Consider the following 19,084-nt stretch of genomic DNA (forward strand, 5'->3'; position numbering starts at 1 on the left):
AATTGTGATGCATTTTAGCAGCACTCCAGTATAAGCGTATTCAAGCATCTCGGTATGTCTTTTCTAAGTCTAATTGTTTGTTGTATTGTTTCCATGGTGATGGTAGAACATTCGTCGGCATAATGACGTCAGTCCTTGTGCGCCTGAAATGATTTCAACGTTTCGGGTACAGCCTCCTGATGACGGGCCACTGATTAATAAACCTGAATCGTAGAAATCGTTTTATATGGAATTATTCCTTTGTGACAAGCTCGCCGAGTGCCAGACCATGAACTGCCTGTAACTGACTTTTTTCTGAACACCACGGCAAGTGACACCATTTTTAGGAGGTAACCCCTTAATTTACCTTGGTGGGACCTCAGCAAATGTCTTCCGTCACAGCTCAAAGTGAAAGTAAAAACTGTCACAGTTCAAAGTAAAAATGCATTGCAGAAGCTATCATTTCAATGGGCTTTTAACTAGCTGTCAAATAATTATGATGATAAGAATTTGGGCTGCCGATAAATCGCTAGGAGCTCACTCCCGCACCAGCCCTGTACTAATTTTTACTTTTCAATGTTGACTTGTCTGGTAAAATTAGCTGGTCGCTGGAAAAAAACCCGGAACACTGGCCCTGGTTCTTGTTTGATCAGTCCTCCGTGTGTTCGCACGAAGGACCAATGGTGAAGTACTGCGCATGCGAAGTTCTTCTGTGCGGACACCTGGCCAACCTGCACAGTCAGCATGGCGCTTGCACAGGGGAAGGGAGGGTTCATGACTCAGGCGGTGGGACATGGGAATGCCCAGCGTTTCATAGGCATCCCCATGCAAATGCAGCCGTGCGCCATCTTCATCCCGGAGCTCGCAATATAAGTTAATGGAGACTGACTTATATTTGTGAGCCCAGGAAAAATCATTCGATGGCCGACATTGAATGATTTCTCCTGCTGCGTAAATATGCAAGGGGATGAGTTTTCATAGGAGGGGATACAGCAGAGGGGTTGTTGGTTTTTTAGGGGCAGGCACTCTGGCCAGAATCAGGCCCACTGAGCATAACTTAACTATCATGGCGACATCACTCACTGATGCTGCTTATTGACACACAGTAGTACTTAATGCATCTCCCATGGATTATCAAAAATGAAAGCCATTGCTAACAAATTACAATGAGCCAATGCCAAACCCTGTCTAGCATGGGTGTAGCTGAGGTCTCTGCATTGTTGCTTGCTGTCCCTGTCACTTGCAGTTACTGCCAGTGCATGCAGTTTTTGGGAAGTCTGATAGCATGGAGTGACATTGGGTCAAGTGAATTTGTGGCCCGGCCGGGACACATACCATGTGTCAGTAGTAGCAGGGTGCAGCAGCAGCGGGGCGTGGGGGGAGCAGCACAGGGAGCCGCTATTGGCAGCAGGGCGAGGGGGTGTGTGTGAGGGGAGGCAGCAGCGCATGCGGGGCGTTGTGTGCAGGCTGCTGCTTGCACAGTGAGTGACCCGGAGACGCCATGAAGCTCGCAGCCGCCTTCCCCCTTCTTCTGTGCAGCCTTCGCTGTGCGGCCACATCCGAGCTGCGTCACCCACCCGGCAGGATAGGTGAGAGTACGGGGGCGGGATCCCAGTGTCCTGCAGGCGGGGCGGCTCGGGGATACTGGGGCTACTGTATATAGAATGTGCAAGAAGGGTCTGCGGAAATCATGGCAGCACTAACGCCGTCAGGTACATACCTCCTAATATGACCCTCTCCAGGAGGGACACAATGCTCTGTTTCTGGACTTCACCCTTAATTCATGATTACCATCACCTGTGTGAAAACACCTTTCTTACCCATTAACCAGTTTAACACAGGTGATGGCAATCATACATTAAGAGGGAAGTCCAGGAACAGAGCATTGTGTCCCTCCTGGAGGGGGTCATGTTAGGAGGTATGCATAATGCAGGTACATGAGAGGAGGACACAGGTAGCATGATTGATTTCAGCCAGGTGCATGATGGGGACACAGGTAGCATAATATCACCGAGGTATATGGGGGGACAACACATGTACCTGGCTGATATCATGCTACATGAGGGGACATGTAGCAGGAGATCAGCCAGGTAAACGAGGGGGACACATGTAGCATGATATCAGCCAGGTACTTGTGCAGAATGCATACCTCCCAACATGACCCTCTCCAGGAGGGACACATTGCTCTGCTCCTGGACTTTCCTCTTAATGTATGATTGCCAGCACCTGTGTTGAACAGGTTAATTGCTAAGAAAGATGCTTCAACACAGGTGATGGTAATCATACATTTAAGAGGAAAGTGCAGGAGCAGAGCAATGTGTCCCTCCTGGAGAGGCATGTGGGGGACGACGGCACATGTAGCATGATATCACCCAGGTACATGAGAGGAGGACACAGGCAGCGTAATTTCAGCCAGGTGCGTGATGGGGACACAGTTAGCATGATATCACCTAGCTACATGACGACACACATGTACCTGGCTGATATCATGCTACATGAGGGGATATGTAGCATGAAATCAGCCAGGTAAATGAGGGGGACACATGTAGCATGATATCAGCCAGGCACATGAAGGGACTCCTAGTATGATATCATCCATGTACGTGAAGGGTGGGAAGGCATACACATGTAGCATGATATCAGCCAGGTACATGAGAGGGTGCAGTGTAGCATGATATCAGCCAGGTACATGAGAAGGTGCAGTGTAGCATGATATCAGCCAGGTACATGAGAGGGTGCAGTGTAGCATGATATCAGCCAGGTACATGGTGCAGTGTAGCATGATATCAGCCAGGTACATGAGAAGGTGCAGTGTAGCATGATATCATCCAGGTACATGAGAGGGTGCAGTGTAGCACGATATCATCCAGGTACATGAGAGGGTGCAGTGTAGCATGATATCAGCCAGGTACATGAGAAGGTGCAGTGTAGCATGATATCAGCCAGGTACATGAGAGGGCGCAGTGTAGCATGATATCAGCCAGGTACATGAGAGGGCGCAGTGTAGCATGATATCAGCCAGGTACATGAGAGGGCGCAGTGTAGCATGATATCAGCCAGGTACATGAGAGGGCGCAGTGTAGCATGATATCAGCCACGTACATGAGAGGGCGCAGTGTAGCATGATATCAGCCAGGTACATGAGACGGCGCAGTGTAGCATGATATCAGCCAGGTACATGAGAGGGCGCAGTGTAGCATGATATCCACCAGGTACATGAGAGGGTGCAGTGTAGCATGATATCAGCCACGTACATGAGAGGGTGCAGTGTAGCATGATATCAGCCACGTACATGAGAGGGCGCAGTGTAGCATGATATCAGCCAGGTACATGAGAGGGCGCAGTGTAACATGATATCAGCCACGTACATGAGAGGGCGCAGTGTAGCATGATATCAGCCACGTACATGAGAGGGCGCAGTGTAGCATGATATCAGCCAGGTACATGAGAGGGTGCAGTGTAGCATGATATCAGCCAGGTACATGAGAAGGTGCCGTGTAGCATGATATCAGCCAGGTACATGAGAGGGCGCAGTGTAGCATGATATCAGCCACGTACATGAGAGGGCGCAGTGTAGCATGATATCAGCCAGGTACATGAGAGGGCGCAGTGTAGCATGATATCAGCCACGTACATGAGAGGGCGCAGTGTAGCATGATATCAGCCACGTACATGAGAGGGCGCAGTGTAGCATGATATCAGCCACGTACATGAGAGGGCGCAGTGTAGCATGATATCAGCCAGGTACATAAGAGGGTGCAGTGTAGCATGATATCAGCCAGGTACATGAGAGGGCGCAGTGTAGCATGATATCAGCCAGGTACATGAGAGGGTGCAGTGTAGCACGATATCAGCCAGGTACATGAGAAGGTGCAGGGTAGCAAGTTATCAGTCAGGTACATGAGAGGGTGCAGTGTAGCATGATATCCACCAGGTACATGAGATGGTGCAGTGTAGCACGATATCAGCCAGGTACATGAGAGGGCACAGTGTAGCATGATATCCACCAGGTACATGAGAGGGTGCAGTGTAGCATGATATCAGCCAGGTACATGAGAGGGTGCAGTGTAGCATGATATCAGCCAGGTACATGAGAGCGTGCAGTGTAGCATGATATCAGCCAGGTACATGAGAGCGTGCAGTAAAGTTTAAAAATGTGCAATCATATACACAAAGAACGAATGCTCTGCAGAGAGAGCTTATTGTTTGCAGCGAGAGTTCATCACAGAAAATAACCTATGGGCCCCTTTTAAAATGTTGGGTGTTCTGCTAAGACAGGAGTGACTTTGTGCACATTTGTGTGCTGCTTCCCTGATGCCCAAGTGACTTGGCATATAGATGAGTATCTGTGTGCCACTCATATCTGCAAACTATACAGTAGTCCTACAAAAATCTTCTTTGTTATTATGTAACTTTTGTCCCATCTGGCTGTACTCTGATCCTTGGCATTATCTGGAACCATGTGGTATCTGATTCATTATATGGCAATTTAGTGGGTAACCAGTTCAGCCAATAGAAAGTAACATCCTGCAGCTGGTTACTGGCAGACAGCCACAGGGCAGTGTTGGCAGCTATAGGCCCTTATTCAGATCTGATCGCAGTACAAATTTGTTCTCAAAATGGGCAAAACCATGTGCACTGAAGTAACAGCAGATGTAACAGGTTGTTTCTGTGCAGGGTATATACTGGCTGCATTATTTTTACACTGCAATTTAGATTTCAGTTTCAACACACCCCACCCAAAGTTAAATCTTTCTGCTGCACATGTTACATCTGCCCCACCTGCAGTGCACATGGTTTTGCCCATTTTGAGAACACAATTGTACTATGATTAGATCTGAATAAGGGCCATAGTGTATTGCACAAAATAAGAAGCCCTTGAAATTTCAAGGTTGGTTTTCTTCTGTGTCTGGTATGTCTAGCCGAAGTAGGTGAAAGAGCACCTTAAGGGTCAACACTTCAACGACGAGGTAAAAGCTGGCATTCGGTCCTGGTGTCAACAACAACCACCAGCTTTCTTCTCTGATGGGTTTGCCCGACTCATCAAGCATGCCTATACTCACACATTCCTCACTGCCCTATTTCGCTACCTAGTCTTATTTTGCTGGAAATGAAAATTGGCAAATATAGCAGTACTGTAACTTTGGCATATAGCCACTCACACCCCACACCCTCAAATAAATGCCTGATAATTGGATTGACCCTCTTAAGTTGAGTCCTCCAATAGAGACTAATTCCTGGTGAATCTCTTCAGCTGATAAAGGGAAAAAATCCGCCTTCACACTGTGAAAGTGATTAGTTAAATCTTCCGTTTTGGTACAGTTGCAAAAATGCGTCCTCAAATACTATTTTGTCTTCTCTAGCGGTTGTGGGAGCCGGAATCGGGGGCACGTCTGCGGCATACTTTCTACGCCAGAGATTTGGAAAAGATGTTCAAATTGACATATTTGAGAAAGGAGATGTGGGAGGTCGTCTCTCTACTGTGGAGATGGAAGGTAACCTCTATGAAGCTGGGGGGTCTGTGATACACCCCCTCAATCTCCACATGAAAACTTTTGTCAAGGATCTCGGTAAGTACTCGCTGGTAGGGGGTCAATTATCCAATCAACAAACAGACATTATTACACTGTCATAATTATTAGTATCGAAGAGCTGTGACTGTCGCCTGTGATATTCTATATTTGGTTTATGATGACCTAGGCGGTCACCAGGGAAAGTACTTCATTTGCTGGTTGTGGATTGCCGGCTAACCTGTTGGATGTATATAGCTAGATAAACTTTTTTAAGAGAACAACCTCTTTTACAGGGAACATGTATACAATGGAGGATATTTACTAAGATACGAGGTCTATTTCAGATGGGATGTTGCTAGGGGCAACCATTCAGATACTGTGTTGCTAGGGGCAACCATTCAGATACTATATATTCTAGAAGGTGCTAAATAAATAAGTAGATTATGATTGGCTGCCCATGGCAACATCCAATGGGAAACCCATGAAGTACAATTAATCTGGGGATGTTTTATGTATGCTAACTTCAAAAATGTTTGTTCCTTTTACATAAGGCTACATTTAATAAATCATTATAAAGCAGCTTTTAATTATTGTTTTAAAGAAGAAATAGTGGTTGTACTCAGTTGATGAATAAACCAAGAACTTAAAATTTAAACATTTTGAAATAAGAAAAAAAATTGACACATTTATACATTTTTAAATACTGGCATCTGCAGGTGATCTAAATAGCATTACAAGTCTATTCAACTAGTCCCAATGTTTTTTCATCTCAAAACAGTGTGATAATGCAATGTAAGGCCAGTGGTTATTATAGTGCTATCCAATCAGGGCCCATCTTCATGCAGTATCGATCGGGTTTCCCAATGAAAATTGGTTCCTTATTGTAACTAAAGCCCAATGGAAGGTCTTGTCAATGAAAAGGCAATATGACTACATAGTTTGTCTGCACTAAAAGATGTGGGGCTCTCTTTGTGTTTCAGGGGCAATGCAGGACAAAGAAACATAATGCGATGGGGATGGCTTGAGCTAATGATCCCTGGGTCTGGCAGGTAGCTCCTCCAGTCATGGGGCCAAATGTACTAAGGCTTGAAAAGTGAGAAAATGGAGAGTGATAAACCAGGAGCCAATCAACTCCTACATGTCATTTTCCAAACACAGCCTGTGACATGGCATCTAGGAGCTGATTGGTTGGTGGTTTGTCACTCTCCATTTTATCACTTTTCAAGCTTAGTACATCTGGCCCTGGAAGGGAAAGGTTGTTGAATTCTGCTCTGTCTCTCTGACTCCAATCAGTGCTGACAGTCTGGACACTCTATAGTCTGGCCCAGTGTGTAATGACACATGCATATTTAAAGTAAGGGTGTTTATTCTGCACACGTGTGCGTTTGGGTGATTGGCGATGCATGAGACAGCTAAACAAAGTCAAACAACATACCTCTGCAAAATACCAAGATTTTAGTGGGTCATAAGTTATAGGTTAAGGCATTGCTACTAAGCAAATCAGTTTTCATATAACAATTTCTTAATGGATCAGTTTAAAAGTAAACAAAATGTAAAAGCGTGTGATGCACAGGACTTTGTTCCCATTTGGTGTGCCATCTGGGATTTATTGAGAAGACCTCTATTTGTGATCTCATACTATCTATTGGAATGGGACTATTTTATTTCCACTTCAGTGTATTATGTGTTGATATGTATGTTATTGCACTAGTGTGTGTTCTTTTTAGTCTTGAGATTATTCTACAAAACCATGGAGTAAATTAAAGAGAATGCTCCACAACGCACAAATTACGTGGGTCGATCCCGGGTTGGCATGTGGTGTGAAAGGGCCATGTCGATTATTCTGGGTCGAGCAACCTGGCAATCCGACCTGGAATAAAGGCAGTGTTATTCACGGGTCAGACCTGGGCAGTGTGAACGGGTAACCTGGGACGAAAGACTCTGGTCCCGTTCACTTCTATGGAGCAGGCCGCAATGTCACCTCAGTGATGCCTCTGCCATGCCTTCCGCATAATGGACCCGGCATTATGCCAGGTCGCTGTGAGCAGCAAACAGCGCAAATGCCCGGTTGCTCCCAGGGCGGACCCATGTCCAAATCCCCGGTGCGATTCAATGCTCTTACGGCGAGCAGTGCCGATAGCTCGCCGTCAGAGTATTCAACTGCCCCCCCCTCCCCTCACTCGACGTTTTCACCTCGCTGGTTCTTTTCAGCGAGCTGGAAACGGCAAGTGTACCCATTAAAAGGTCGGGGCTTGCCACAAGATGCAGCGACCCTCGCCATCAGATTTCTCCCAAACATTGAATACAGTGAGGGGGGTTGGATGGCGAGAATGGCTTTTCCTCACTAAAAATAAGCCACCCTCGCCATACAAACCCCCCCCCTCGCCGCCGCATTGAATACACCCCATAGAGTGCCACCTATTGCCAGTGTTTTATGTTTGCTGATATTACTTTTGTTACATTATTTAATTTTTTTATTTTCATATTTGCTTAATATTCATAATTGTCTGCTTAGGCCAATGATGCAGATTACTTTTTTAACCAATTTATAACATTTGTCTGTTCTATAGGACTCCATGCTCGGTCACCCCCTGCCAATCTGCTCGGAATTTACAATGGGGATGAATTTGTTTTTCAAGAGAGTGAATGGTACCTGATAAATGTAATAAAAATGCTTTGGTATTATGGACTCAACTTCCTACGGATGTACATGTGGGTAGAAGACGTTTTGGATAAATTCATGAGGTATGTGATGGGTTTTTCTTTGTTTAAATGAGCTCATTCATCTGAACTGAGGGGTAAATGTATGCAGCTTGGAGAAGTGCCCCATAAAGAACATTCTGTGCAAGGTGATAATGCTCCAGCCAATCAGCTCCAATATGTAAATTGACAGTCAGGAGCTGATTGGCTGGAGCATTATCACCTTGCAGATAATGGGGCAGTTGTATGAAGAGTCGATATGGGGGAGAATGGGTATCAGCCCATGTTATGTGCACTGATACTGCTTCTCCCCCATGTATGAATGAGCCAGTGAGTGCTAAATACAGGGGTGCTATGCGCCCCTCTCCATATCAACGCTGCTATCTAAATGATAGCAGGCCGATATGCAGGGCGAATGTATGAACGGTCAGCAGTGCTGACCGTTCTGCCCGCTGCTGCGAATCATTTTACCTGTATGTTTAGCCATAACATGTATCCACATTTACTGTAGTTGCTGCCTTTTGTATTACTGACAATGTTTCCTGTTGCCATGTTTCACTGTAAAAGTAGGTTTTTAATATAGGAGGAGCGTTATCAAACCTTGGAGCGAGTTAAAGTACCAACCAATCCACCCCTAACAGCCACGTTTCCGCTTGTGTTTGCAAAATGACAGATGCTGATTAGTACTTTATCTCTCTCCGGTGTTTGATTCATAATCACCAATCAGCTGTTCTCCTGCTTAAACGATGGGTGCTACTCTGACTCATACCTAAGTTACCATAGATACATATACAGTCCGCAATCCGTGCACAATTTGCTTAATATCTTTAGATGTGTCCGCATTTGGACTTGAGTGTGACTCCGGATCAGGTCGTCTGGGTGTCCAGAATACACATTATTCAGCACTTCAGTGTCACTCATTTCAGTATATATTGTTGGCAGGATTTACCGGTACCAGACCTTTGACTATTCATTCACCACCACGGAGTCCTTACTGCATGCTGCGGGGGGCAATGATTTCACTACAAAGCTAAACATGACCATAGATGAAGCCATGCAGAAATCTGGCTTCTCTCAGAGATTCATCGATGAGATCGTGGTTCCAGCGATGAGAGTCAACTACGGACAAGGAGTCAAAGTCAACGGCTTTGTTGGTGAGAGTTCATGCGAAAAGCGTTGTGTGTTGACTACTGAGAACAAACACTTTTATAATAATAACATAGTTTTGATTGGTTGCCTTTGGCAACATGCATTGAGATATCAATTTTTTTTTATAAATTTACTATGTTTCTGCTTAATGTATATATTTTTGTTAAAGTATGTCAGCATACAGAATTGGCCCTACACCAATGTGTACTGCTTACTGCGTGTTAAAGGGAAAGCTGTATGTAGTAGGGCCCTAATCTGTGCCTGTCAATTAAAACAAATAAAAGAATGATGTCCAGGCTGTAGTCGCTGCTGCTGTGACCTTTGGTCTGACATACAGTGGATAGTATTACAGAAATTAGAGGGGAATATAATTAGGTGTGAGCAGCTCAAATTGCGAGTCATTGTGGCGGTATGTCGCACTTTCTGTAAAGTAAAAGGACTCGGGCAAATTTACTAAGCTGGCCGGATACGTCCGATCCCTGCTTAAGACCTGAAAATACCACAAATTTACAAAGCTGTCGTATTCTCCTCATTCATATTTTCCAATGTTGTAGCTGTTCGAACCCTTTCGTATTTGTATCCTTTCGTATAAGTATTTGGTGGCCGTATGGTCTAATAGAGGTCCCCTGTATTTTGACAACCAGCACCAGGCCCAAACAGCCAGCAGGGGAAATGTCCCTCTTGAATTCTTAACCCTAGGCCATGTTTCCTTGTTTTTCATATTTCTCCTATCTACTATCTTTTGGGGGCCCAATTGTCCTTCAAATTTTCCCTCAATTTTCCCCCATGTTTTAGTGCATAGCTTGGTTGAAAAAAGACATAAGTCCATCTAGTTCAACCTATAACTCAGTAATGGGGAACCTTTGGTCCCCCAGTTGTTGTGGAACTACATATCCCAGCATGCCTTGTTACAGTTTTGCTATGTGACCATGCTACAACTGTTGCAGGGCATGCTGGGATGTGTAGTTCAACAGCTGGAGGGCCGAAGGTTCCCCATCACTGCTATAACTGATCTCTGCATGCTGAGCATTCCCCTCCAGCCGCCAAATGATACTTGCAAAAGGCGTCCGCACAGGGGGTCTGCACGTGCGCAATTCGGCCTCCTCTGAGACCAGATGAATGATCCCCTTTATATCTTTCCAATGCTCTGTTCATAGATCCCAGTGTTTGAACCAACAGAGCATTAAACCACTTTGCACACTGCTTGGCCAGATTTACCCCAGGCCTCTGCTGTTATTTGTTCCACCATTCTAATTTCACTATTGATGTTTAACACCGGTACTGTAACATTTCCTTTATCAGCGTATATCTTTGTTTGCTTTCTAGGGGCAGTGTCTCTGGCAGGAACTGACTCAGGGCTGTGGTCAGTGGAAGGAGGGAACAAGCTTGTGTGCTCCGGCTTAATCTATGCTTCAAAGGCCCAGCTAATTCAGGGCACTGTCACCTCTGTGCAAGAGAAGGTTCGGCCTACTAAGTCTGGTGAGTGTCTCTACCCTTCAGGACACAAAAAGAGAAATGTGTTTATGATGACATACATGTGATTTATGTTAATGTTGCAATCTTAGGGGGCCCTATTCAATGCTGTCTTCCCCAACAGCATTGAACAGGGGATCTTGGCAGAACGAGCCCGACTTCACAAGCAGTCAGGCTCGTTCTGCCGGGAATTGATGAGCTCCTGGCTGCATCTCACCTATTCCCGGCCAGTCCCCCTTCTCATCCCGCGGCAGGCGGGACATTGAATTCCTGGCTGCAAATTCTCGGTCGAGCAGACCGAGAACAGGACAGGGTCACGGCTGTCGGGCCATCTTGACAGCCGTGACCCAACATTGAATAGCCCCCTAAATCTTTATTTTGTTTCTTTTAAAACAACTTACAGTTTTTGAGACTTCTATTAAATGAGATTGATTGGGTCCTCACTACTTACATTTAAGCTGTAATGTGTATTGAACTGTGGTGCTCTTTATTTGTACTGTATTTTTGTTATTTATTCAATGTTATGCCAAGTTTTGTCTCCCTGTATTGTTCCTTTGTACGGCGCTGCGAAACACTTGTGGCGCCTTATAAATAAAATTATAATAATAATAATAATAATAATAATAATAAATGACTTTGTGTCATTTAAAAATATGGAATTAAAAAATATGAGAAAGTTGTGCTACTACAGGGCTATCTTATCAGTTCTGTATAGTTTGGAAAGTACTTCGGAATAATTGGAAGAAAAATACTTTTTTCAGTTTTCGACCGTTGTGCTCCCTAATTTTACATTACTTTTATGAATCTAACTAGTAAAATGCAATACCTTAAAACCTGTGATGTTAGGGCTGAGGACAGTGTTTTGGAACCACTATAACATGACTTTGTAATTAATAAAATGTCTTGCGTCTTTTTTCAGGAGGTACAATGAGACTGTATGAAGTTATCTATGAGACCAGCACAGGATCTGGACAGGGCATGTATGATATTATTTTCTTGGCAACACCTCTCAATAAGGGTATTGCCAACATTGACTTCCTGGGCTTCAACCCACCCATAGAGACATTTTCCAAACCATACCAGCAGACGGTGGCCACCTTTGTCCACGGACGGATTAATGCTTCGTTCTTTGGATGCTCAAAGCCTTGCCAATTTGACCTGTCCGATATATTAACCACAGATAACCCCAAAATGTTCATCAGCAGCATTAGTTCCGTGTCTCCGGTAAAACCAGTGCCCAAATCAGACATTCCGAAAGCCTCTGATCTTAAAGTCTACAAAGTCTTTTCTCCGGAGTCACTGACGGATAATCAGTTACGCTTGTTGTTTGAGTCTTATCTTGCTGTAAGCGAAAGAAAATGGCTGGCTTATCCGAAGTATACCCCTCCGGAGAAACTGCCCCCGATAATCCTGCATCGCGGGATATATTACCTGAACAGCATAGAATGGGCAGCCAGCGCTATGGAGATGAGTGCCATCTCCGCCAAGAATGCCATACTTCTAGCTCATCATCGATGGTATGGAAAGGACGGATACATTGACCAGGAGGATTTAGCAGAGAGACTGAAGTCTGAGTTATAGGTGGACATTACGTTTTCACTGCTAAGGACAATTTGGACTTTTACCAACACTGCAGAACCAAGTCCTCTTTCAGAGCAGTGTGGGAGTGGCGGCTGTCACACTCTTTATAATTAAACTTTTGGCAATTTTTCTTGTGGTTAGAAGTCAATGGAGCACCTATCTCCTTTTTGGTAAAAGAGGTATTAATACGCATGTGCATTATAGGACCTCGAAGTGGAAAAACTTTTCAAAAATAGGTATCTCTTCTTCCCCAACGATTTCTATGCTGTGCGTTCTTTTCCCAAGAACTCAATTTACAAATCATCTGGTAAGATGTATTACTGAGCGTAGAGCACAAATCCTGCATCAAACAACCTGCCCTGCATGTGGGATCTGTTTTGAAGAGTCAGGAGATTGCTGAATCCATTGGATGGCTGCCTTAGCATCTGCTCAATGCTGTCCATACTAGAGAGATAACGATGTGTCTATAAACAGAAAGTGATTGGCATTTCTAAATGTCTTGCTAATGTACCAGTAGGGGGAGTACCTGAGTCACACAAAGAGCCTTGACACTGCCACTCATCGTAGTTCGAATCCTTCACTGACTTCTACTTGAAAATTCTATTTGACTAATTCGATTCCCTTGGTTAAGGACACTACTGGCCATAATAAAAGTTATTTTCATGGCTTTAATAATGAAGTAATTACTGATTATTGTTTAAGATTTTGCACTGTAATGGAAGTAAGACCATTAATAGCAGCACTAGCCTGATCCCAACATTTTATTTTTGCCGATCTTCTTGAATAATTTTTGATCACCCACCACTCCTACTTCATTGTCTCCACCCATTCCTGTAGTCACAGTTATATAAGATTCTCAGTCATATGTCCATTTACCAATTTACCTCTGTCTAGTGTCCAAACTTAACCCCTTCCCGACATTTGACGTACATGTACGTCATGGTCGGGAAGTACTTCCCGACATTGGACGTACATGTACGTCATGACTTGTAACTGTCACTGCGTCTAGAGACGCGGTGACAGTTAGGAGATGTCTGCTGTCCCTGACAGCAGACATCCCCCCTCGTCGCCCAGGGGGGGCAGGGGTGCCCCCCCCGGTCGGCGATCGCTGTGATTGGCTGTTCAAATCTGAACAGCCAATCTCAGCGTTTCCTGTGTTACCGGCGGCTAAGCCGCTCGGTAACACAGGGATCGGCGGTGATCGGTGCTGGCACCGATCACCACCGATCCGCAGCTCTCCCTCCCACCCGCCCGGCAGCCGCTCTAGCCCTCCCTCCTACCCGCCCGGCAGCTGCGCTCACTCCGGCAGCAGCTCCCCCTACCTCGCTGGCTCGCTCCCTGTCACTGTCATCAAGGAGCAGCAGCAGCGCTCCCCCCCAGCTCAAACCCCCCCCCGCATGTAAAAAACTTCAAAAGGAATAAAATGAAATCATATATATATATATATACACATATATATATATATATATATATATATATATATATATGTATATGTGTATATATATGTATATGTATATGTGTATATATATATATATATATATATGTATATATATATATATATGTATATATATATATATGTATATATATGTATATATGTATATATATGTATATATATATATATATATATATGTATATATATATATATATATATGTATATATATGTATATATGTATATGTATATGTATGTATGTATATATATATATATATGTATATATATATACACATATATATATATGTATATATATATATATATACACACATATATATATATATATATGTATATATGTATATATATATATATATATATATATATATATATATATATATATATATATATATATATAGACAGATAGATATTCCAGACATATGACGTATATATACGTCATGGTCGGGAGGTACTTCCCGACCGTTGACGTATATATACGTCATGGCTTTGAACTGTCACCGCGTCTATAGACGCGGTGACAGTTTGGAGATGTCTGCTGTCCCTGACAGCAGACATCCCCCCCTCGCCGCCGATCGCTGCGATTGGCTGTTCAAATGTGAACAGCCAATTGCAGCGTTTTCTGTGTTACCGGCGGCTAAGTCGCTCGGTAACACAGTGATCGGTGGTGATCGGTGCTGTTAAGTACAGCACCGATCACCACCGATCGCCAGCCCCCCCCCCTCCCACCCGGCAGCCCCCCCTCCCTCCCACCCGGTAGCCGAAGCGCCAGCACCCCTCCCACCCCCCACCAGTCGCAGCGCCAGCCCCCCTCCCCCACCATTCATTCCACCACCAAATATCACTCCTTCCCTTCTGAGTCCTGCCATGCACCCAACTGGTATTTTTTGGTCACATATGAGGCATTGCCGTACTCGGGAGAAATTGGGGCACAGATTTTGGGGTGCTTTGTCTCCTTCATTCCTTGTGAAAATGAAAACTTTTGAGCCAGATCTGCATTTTTGTGTAAAAAAATTTAATTTTTTACACAAAAATGCAGTACTGGCTCAAAATTTTTCGTTTTCACAAGGAATGAAGGAGACAAAGCACCCCAAAATCTGTGCCCCAATTTCTCCCGAGTACGGCAATGCCTCATATGTGACCAAAAAATACCAGTTGGGTGCATGGCAGGACTCAGAAGGGAAGGAGTGATTTTTGGTGGTGGAATGAATGGTGGGTGCTATGTCGCATTAGCAAGACCCCTGAAGCACCCATACAGTGGAACCCCCCCACAAGTGACCCCATTTTGCAAACTACACCCTTTAGGGAATTCATCAAGGGGTATAGTGTACATTTCAAACCCCCAGGGGTTTCACCAATTTTGATACAACTGAGCTGTGAAAATGAAAAATTAAATTTTTACATTTTCACAGCCCAGTTGTATCAAAATTGGTGAAACCCCTGGGGGTTTGAAATGTACACTATACCCCTAGATGAATTCCCTGAGGGGTGTACTTTGCAAAATGGGGTGACTTGTGGGGGGGGGTTCCACTGTATTGGTGCAACATAGCACCCACCATTCATTCCACCAAAATCTGTGCTCCAAAATCCAAAAATCACTCCTTCCCTTCTGAGTCCTGCCATGCGCCCAACTGGTATTTTTTGGTCACATGTGAGGCATTGCCGTACTCGGGAGAAATTGGGGCACAGACTTTGGGGTGCTTTGTCTCCTTCATTCCTTGTGAAAATGAAAAATGTTGAGCCAGAACTGCATTTTTGTGTAAAAAAATGTAATTTTTCATTTTCACTGCCCAGTTGTATCAAAATTGGTGAAACCCCTGGGGGTTTGAAATGTACACTATACCCCTAGATGAATTCCCTGAGGGGTGTACTTTGCAAAATGGGGTGACTTGTGGGGGGGGTTCCACTGTATTGGTGCAACATAGCACCCACCATTCATTCCACCAAAATCTGTGCTGCAAAATCCAAAAAACACTCCTTCCCTTCTGAGTCCTGCCATGCACCCAACTGGTATTTTTTGGTCACATGTGAGGCATTGCCGTACTCGGGAGAAATTGGGGCACAGATTTTGGGGTGCTTTGTCTCCTTCATTCCTTGTGAAAATGAAAAATTTTGAGCCAGAACTGCATGTTTGTGTAAAAAAATGTAATTTTCCATTTTCACATCCCAGTTGTACCAAAATTGGTGAAACCCCTGGGGGTTTGAAATGTACACTATACCCCTAGATGAATTCCCTGAGGGGTGTAGATTGCAAAATGGGGTCACTTGTGGGGGGGTTCCACTGTATTGGTGCTTTGGGAGTCTTGCTAATGCAACATAGCACCCACCATTCATTCCACCAAAATCTGTGCTGCAAAATCCAAAAAACACTCCTTCCCTTCTGAGTCCTGCCATGCACCCAACTGGTATTTTTTGGTCACATGTGAGGCATTGCCGTACTCGGGAGAAATTGGGGCACAGATTTTGGGGTGCTTTGTCTCCTTCATTCCTTGTGAAAATGAAAAATTTTGAGCCAGAACTGCATGTTTGTGTAAAAAAATGTAATTTTCCATTTTCACATCCCAGTTGTACCAAAATTGGTGAAACCCCTGGGTCTTTGAAATGTACACTATACCCCTAGATGAATTCCCTGAGGGGTGTAGATTGCAAAATGGGGTGACTTGTGGGGGGGGTTCCACTGTATTGGTGCAACATAGCACCCACCATTCATTCCACCAAAATCTGTGCTGCAAAATCCAAAAAACACTCCTTCCCTTCTGAGTCCTGCCATGCACCCAACTGGTATTTTTTGGTCACATGTGAGGCATTGCCGTACTCGGGAGAAATTGGGGCACAGATTTTGGGGTGCTTTGTCTCCTTCATTCCTTGTGAAAATGAAAAATTTTGAGCCAGAACTGCATGTTTGTGTAAAAAAATGTAATTTTCCATTTTCACATCCCAGTTGTACCAAAATTGGTGAAACCCCTGGGGGTTTGAAATGTACACTATACCCCTAGATGAATTCCCTGAGGGGTGTAGATTGCAAAATGGGGTGACTTGTGGGGGAGGTTCCTAACTCTTAGCACTTATGGTGCCTAGAAACCTACATGGTGCCTAAAAAAAAATCTCATAAAAAGGAGGCTCCAAAATCAAGTAGGTGCTCCTTCTATTATGAAGCCTGTGGTTTGGTCAACGTGCACACTAGGGCCACATATAGGATATTTTTGAAAACAAAAGAATTGGGGGAATCAATTTTTAGTCACATTTCTCTAGTAAAATCTACTGTATTCGTTAGAAAAATGTATTAAAATTGAAACTCTGCAAAAAAAAAGAAATTTTGAAATTTCACCTACACTTTGTTTTAATTCCTGTGAAACACCTAAAGGGTTAACAAACTTCCAAAATGCTGTTTTGAATACTGTGAGGGGTGCAGTTTTTGAAATGGCATCATTTATGGGGGTGTCTCACATACAAGTCCCTCAAAGTCACATCAGAACTGAACTGGTCCCTAAAAAAATCAGTGTTTGAAATTTTCTTGAAAATTTGAGAATTTGCTATTCATATTGTAAGCCTCCTAGTGTCCAAAAAAATGAAAAGGAAGTTGAAATAATGATGGCAACATAAAGTAGACATATGGTCTATGTTAGTTATTAACTATTTTGAGTGGTATGATTATTTGTCTCACAAGCAGAAAATTTAACATTTTGCAAATCGCTAAATTTTCCATTTTTTCACGACATTTTGGTATTTTTCACAAAAAAACACAGACTGTATCGACCCAAATTTACCACTAATTTGAAGTACAATGTGTCACGAAAAAACAATCTCAAAATCACTGGGATAAGTAAAAGCAAAAAAAAGTTATCCCCACTTAAGTGAGACATGTCAGATTTGAAAAAAAGGGCTCTGTCATGAAGGCACAAACTGGCTCTGTCATGAAGGGGTTAATACTGCAAAAGAATTCACAAAAATAGATTCCAGACCACAAGCATTTATCCTGTACGGTTTGAAACCTCCGGGAGTGAGAAGATTGTTTCCGATCTTTCCTGTGACCTCATTTTAGGTGAAAGAGTCTTAATTCTGGTGCTATATCAATATTTTGCCATTTCTAGTGGAATAGTATACATCACTAGTAATTGCAGATAAGCAACGTGGCTTTTACACTGTTAATTTTAGGGCATTACCGCAACAGATGTGCCCTAGTGGTTTACAGAACGTACATTTAGACGTGTCCTGTTTTGCAGACTGAAATCTACTGTAGTGTTGGTTATAAAGTTATTGACACTATTCATGACTATCTTTGAAGGGACAGGAAGAAAAATGTTTTGCACTAATTTTATATTGAACGTTGGCTGTAGCATTATAAGTATCACTGAACGCCTGTATAAAGATGAGTTTGGATTCAGTAGGAAATCTTGTGCATTATATGTAATACACTATTGAAAATTGTTATGGATGTTAGGTCACTGTGGATTTCTGTAACCTGTGGAAAAGTTTGCCTTCTGCCACTTGCTTTTCATTGGTTATAACAGTGGTTCCCAACCCTGGTCCTCAAGTACCCCCAACAGTGCACGTTTTCCAGGTCTCCACACAGAATCACAAGTGACATAATTAGCTCCACCTGTGGATCTTTTAAAATGTGTCTGAATAATGAGTGCACCTGCCGGGTGACCTGGAAAATGTGCACTGTTGGGGGTACTTGAGGACCAGGGTTTGGAACCACTAAGTTATAAACTCATCTATGACCTAATATCTTTTAGTAGTAACGGGTATATATAAATTCCACCTGAGATTTTATATGACTCAATACAATAAAACTGTGTAATAGAATGTATAGAAATCAGTTCAGCCAAAAACCTAGGGGGCATTTAAGCTAGAAATGACTGTGGATATGAAGGTAATGATTGTTTTTATTTTTGAAATCATTAAAAGTATAGCAGAATCTGATTGGTTGATATGGTTTTTTCAGAGAGTGGGAAATAATAGAAGTATTTCCAAAAATGGGAAGGACGGTATCTCCCGGGGTCTAGTGTACCCATGGCAGGAATAGAGACACAAGTCTAGCAAGTTGTGTGTAACTGACCCACATCTATTTTTACTGTTCAGTAAATAAAACAGCAGAAAAGCCTTATCAGCATGCATGAGTGTACAGATGGGGCCATGGTCATTTGCAGCGCCGATACCGGGATGTGTGAGCGACTCGCAAGTGGGGTGAGCGAGAGTCTCACACGTACCTCAGTCGTGCCAACGGGAGCTGCTGAGATTA

The 19,084-nt window shown here is 43.6% G+C and overlaps 1 protein-coding gene across 1 annotated transcript; it reads left to right on the forward strand.

Moving 5' to 3' along the window:
* The first annotated feature begins 1,410 nt into the window (after positions 1 to 1,410).
* On the forward strand, positions 1,411 to 13,305 carry PCYOX1 (prenylcysteine oxidase 1). The gene is made up of 6 exons (XM_083184533.1): positions 1,411 to 1,568; positions 5,343 to 5,549; positions 8,063 to 8,237; positions 9,135 to 9,346; positions 10,668 to 10,820; positions 11,734 to 13,305. Exons 1-6 carry the CDS (start codon positions 1,481 to 1,483, stop codon positions 12,393 to 12,395), a joined length of 1,497 nt encoding a protein of 498 aa, XP_083040659.1. The 5' UTR covers positions 1,411 to 1,480; the 3' UTR covers positions 12,396 to 13,305.
* The last annotated feature ends 5,779 nt before the right edge of the window (positions 13,306 to 19,084 follow it).

Source organism: Crinia signifera, chromosome 4 (genome assembly GCF_055691185.1).
Source record: "Crinia signifera chromosome 4, ASM5569118v1, whole genome shotgun sequence".
Classification (NCBI taxonomy): Eukaryota; Metazoa; Chordata; class Amphibia; order Anura; family Myobatrachidae; genus Crinia; species Crinia signifera.

Excerpts from the sequence above, each read along its gene's own strand:
- PCYOX1 (XM_083184533.1), top strand. The coding sequence starts at position 1,481 with ATGAAGCTCGCAGCCGCCTTCCCCCTTCTTCTGTGCAGCCTTCGCTGT. Across the intron at positions 1,569-5,342 it reads TCACCCACCCGGCAGGATAG|CGGTTGTGGGAGCCGGAATC; the intron begins GTGAGAGTACGG and ends TGTCTTCTCTAG. Across the intron at positions 8,238-9,134 it reads GTTTTGGATAAATTCATGAG|GATTTACCGGTACCAGACCT; the intron begins GTATGTGATGGG and ends TATTGTTGGCAG.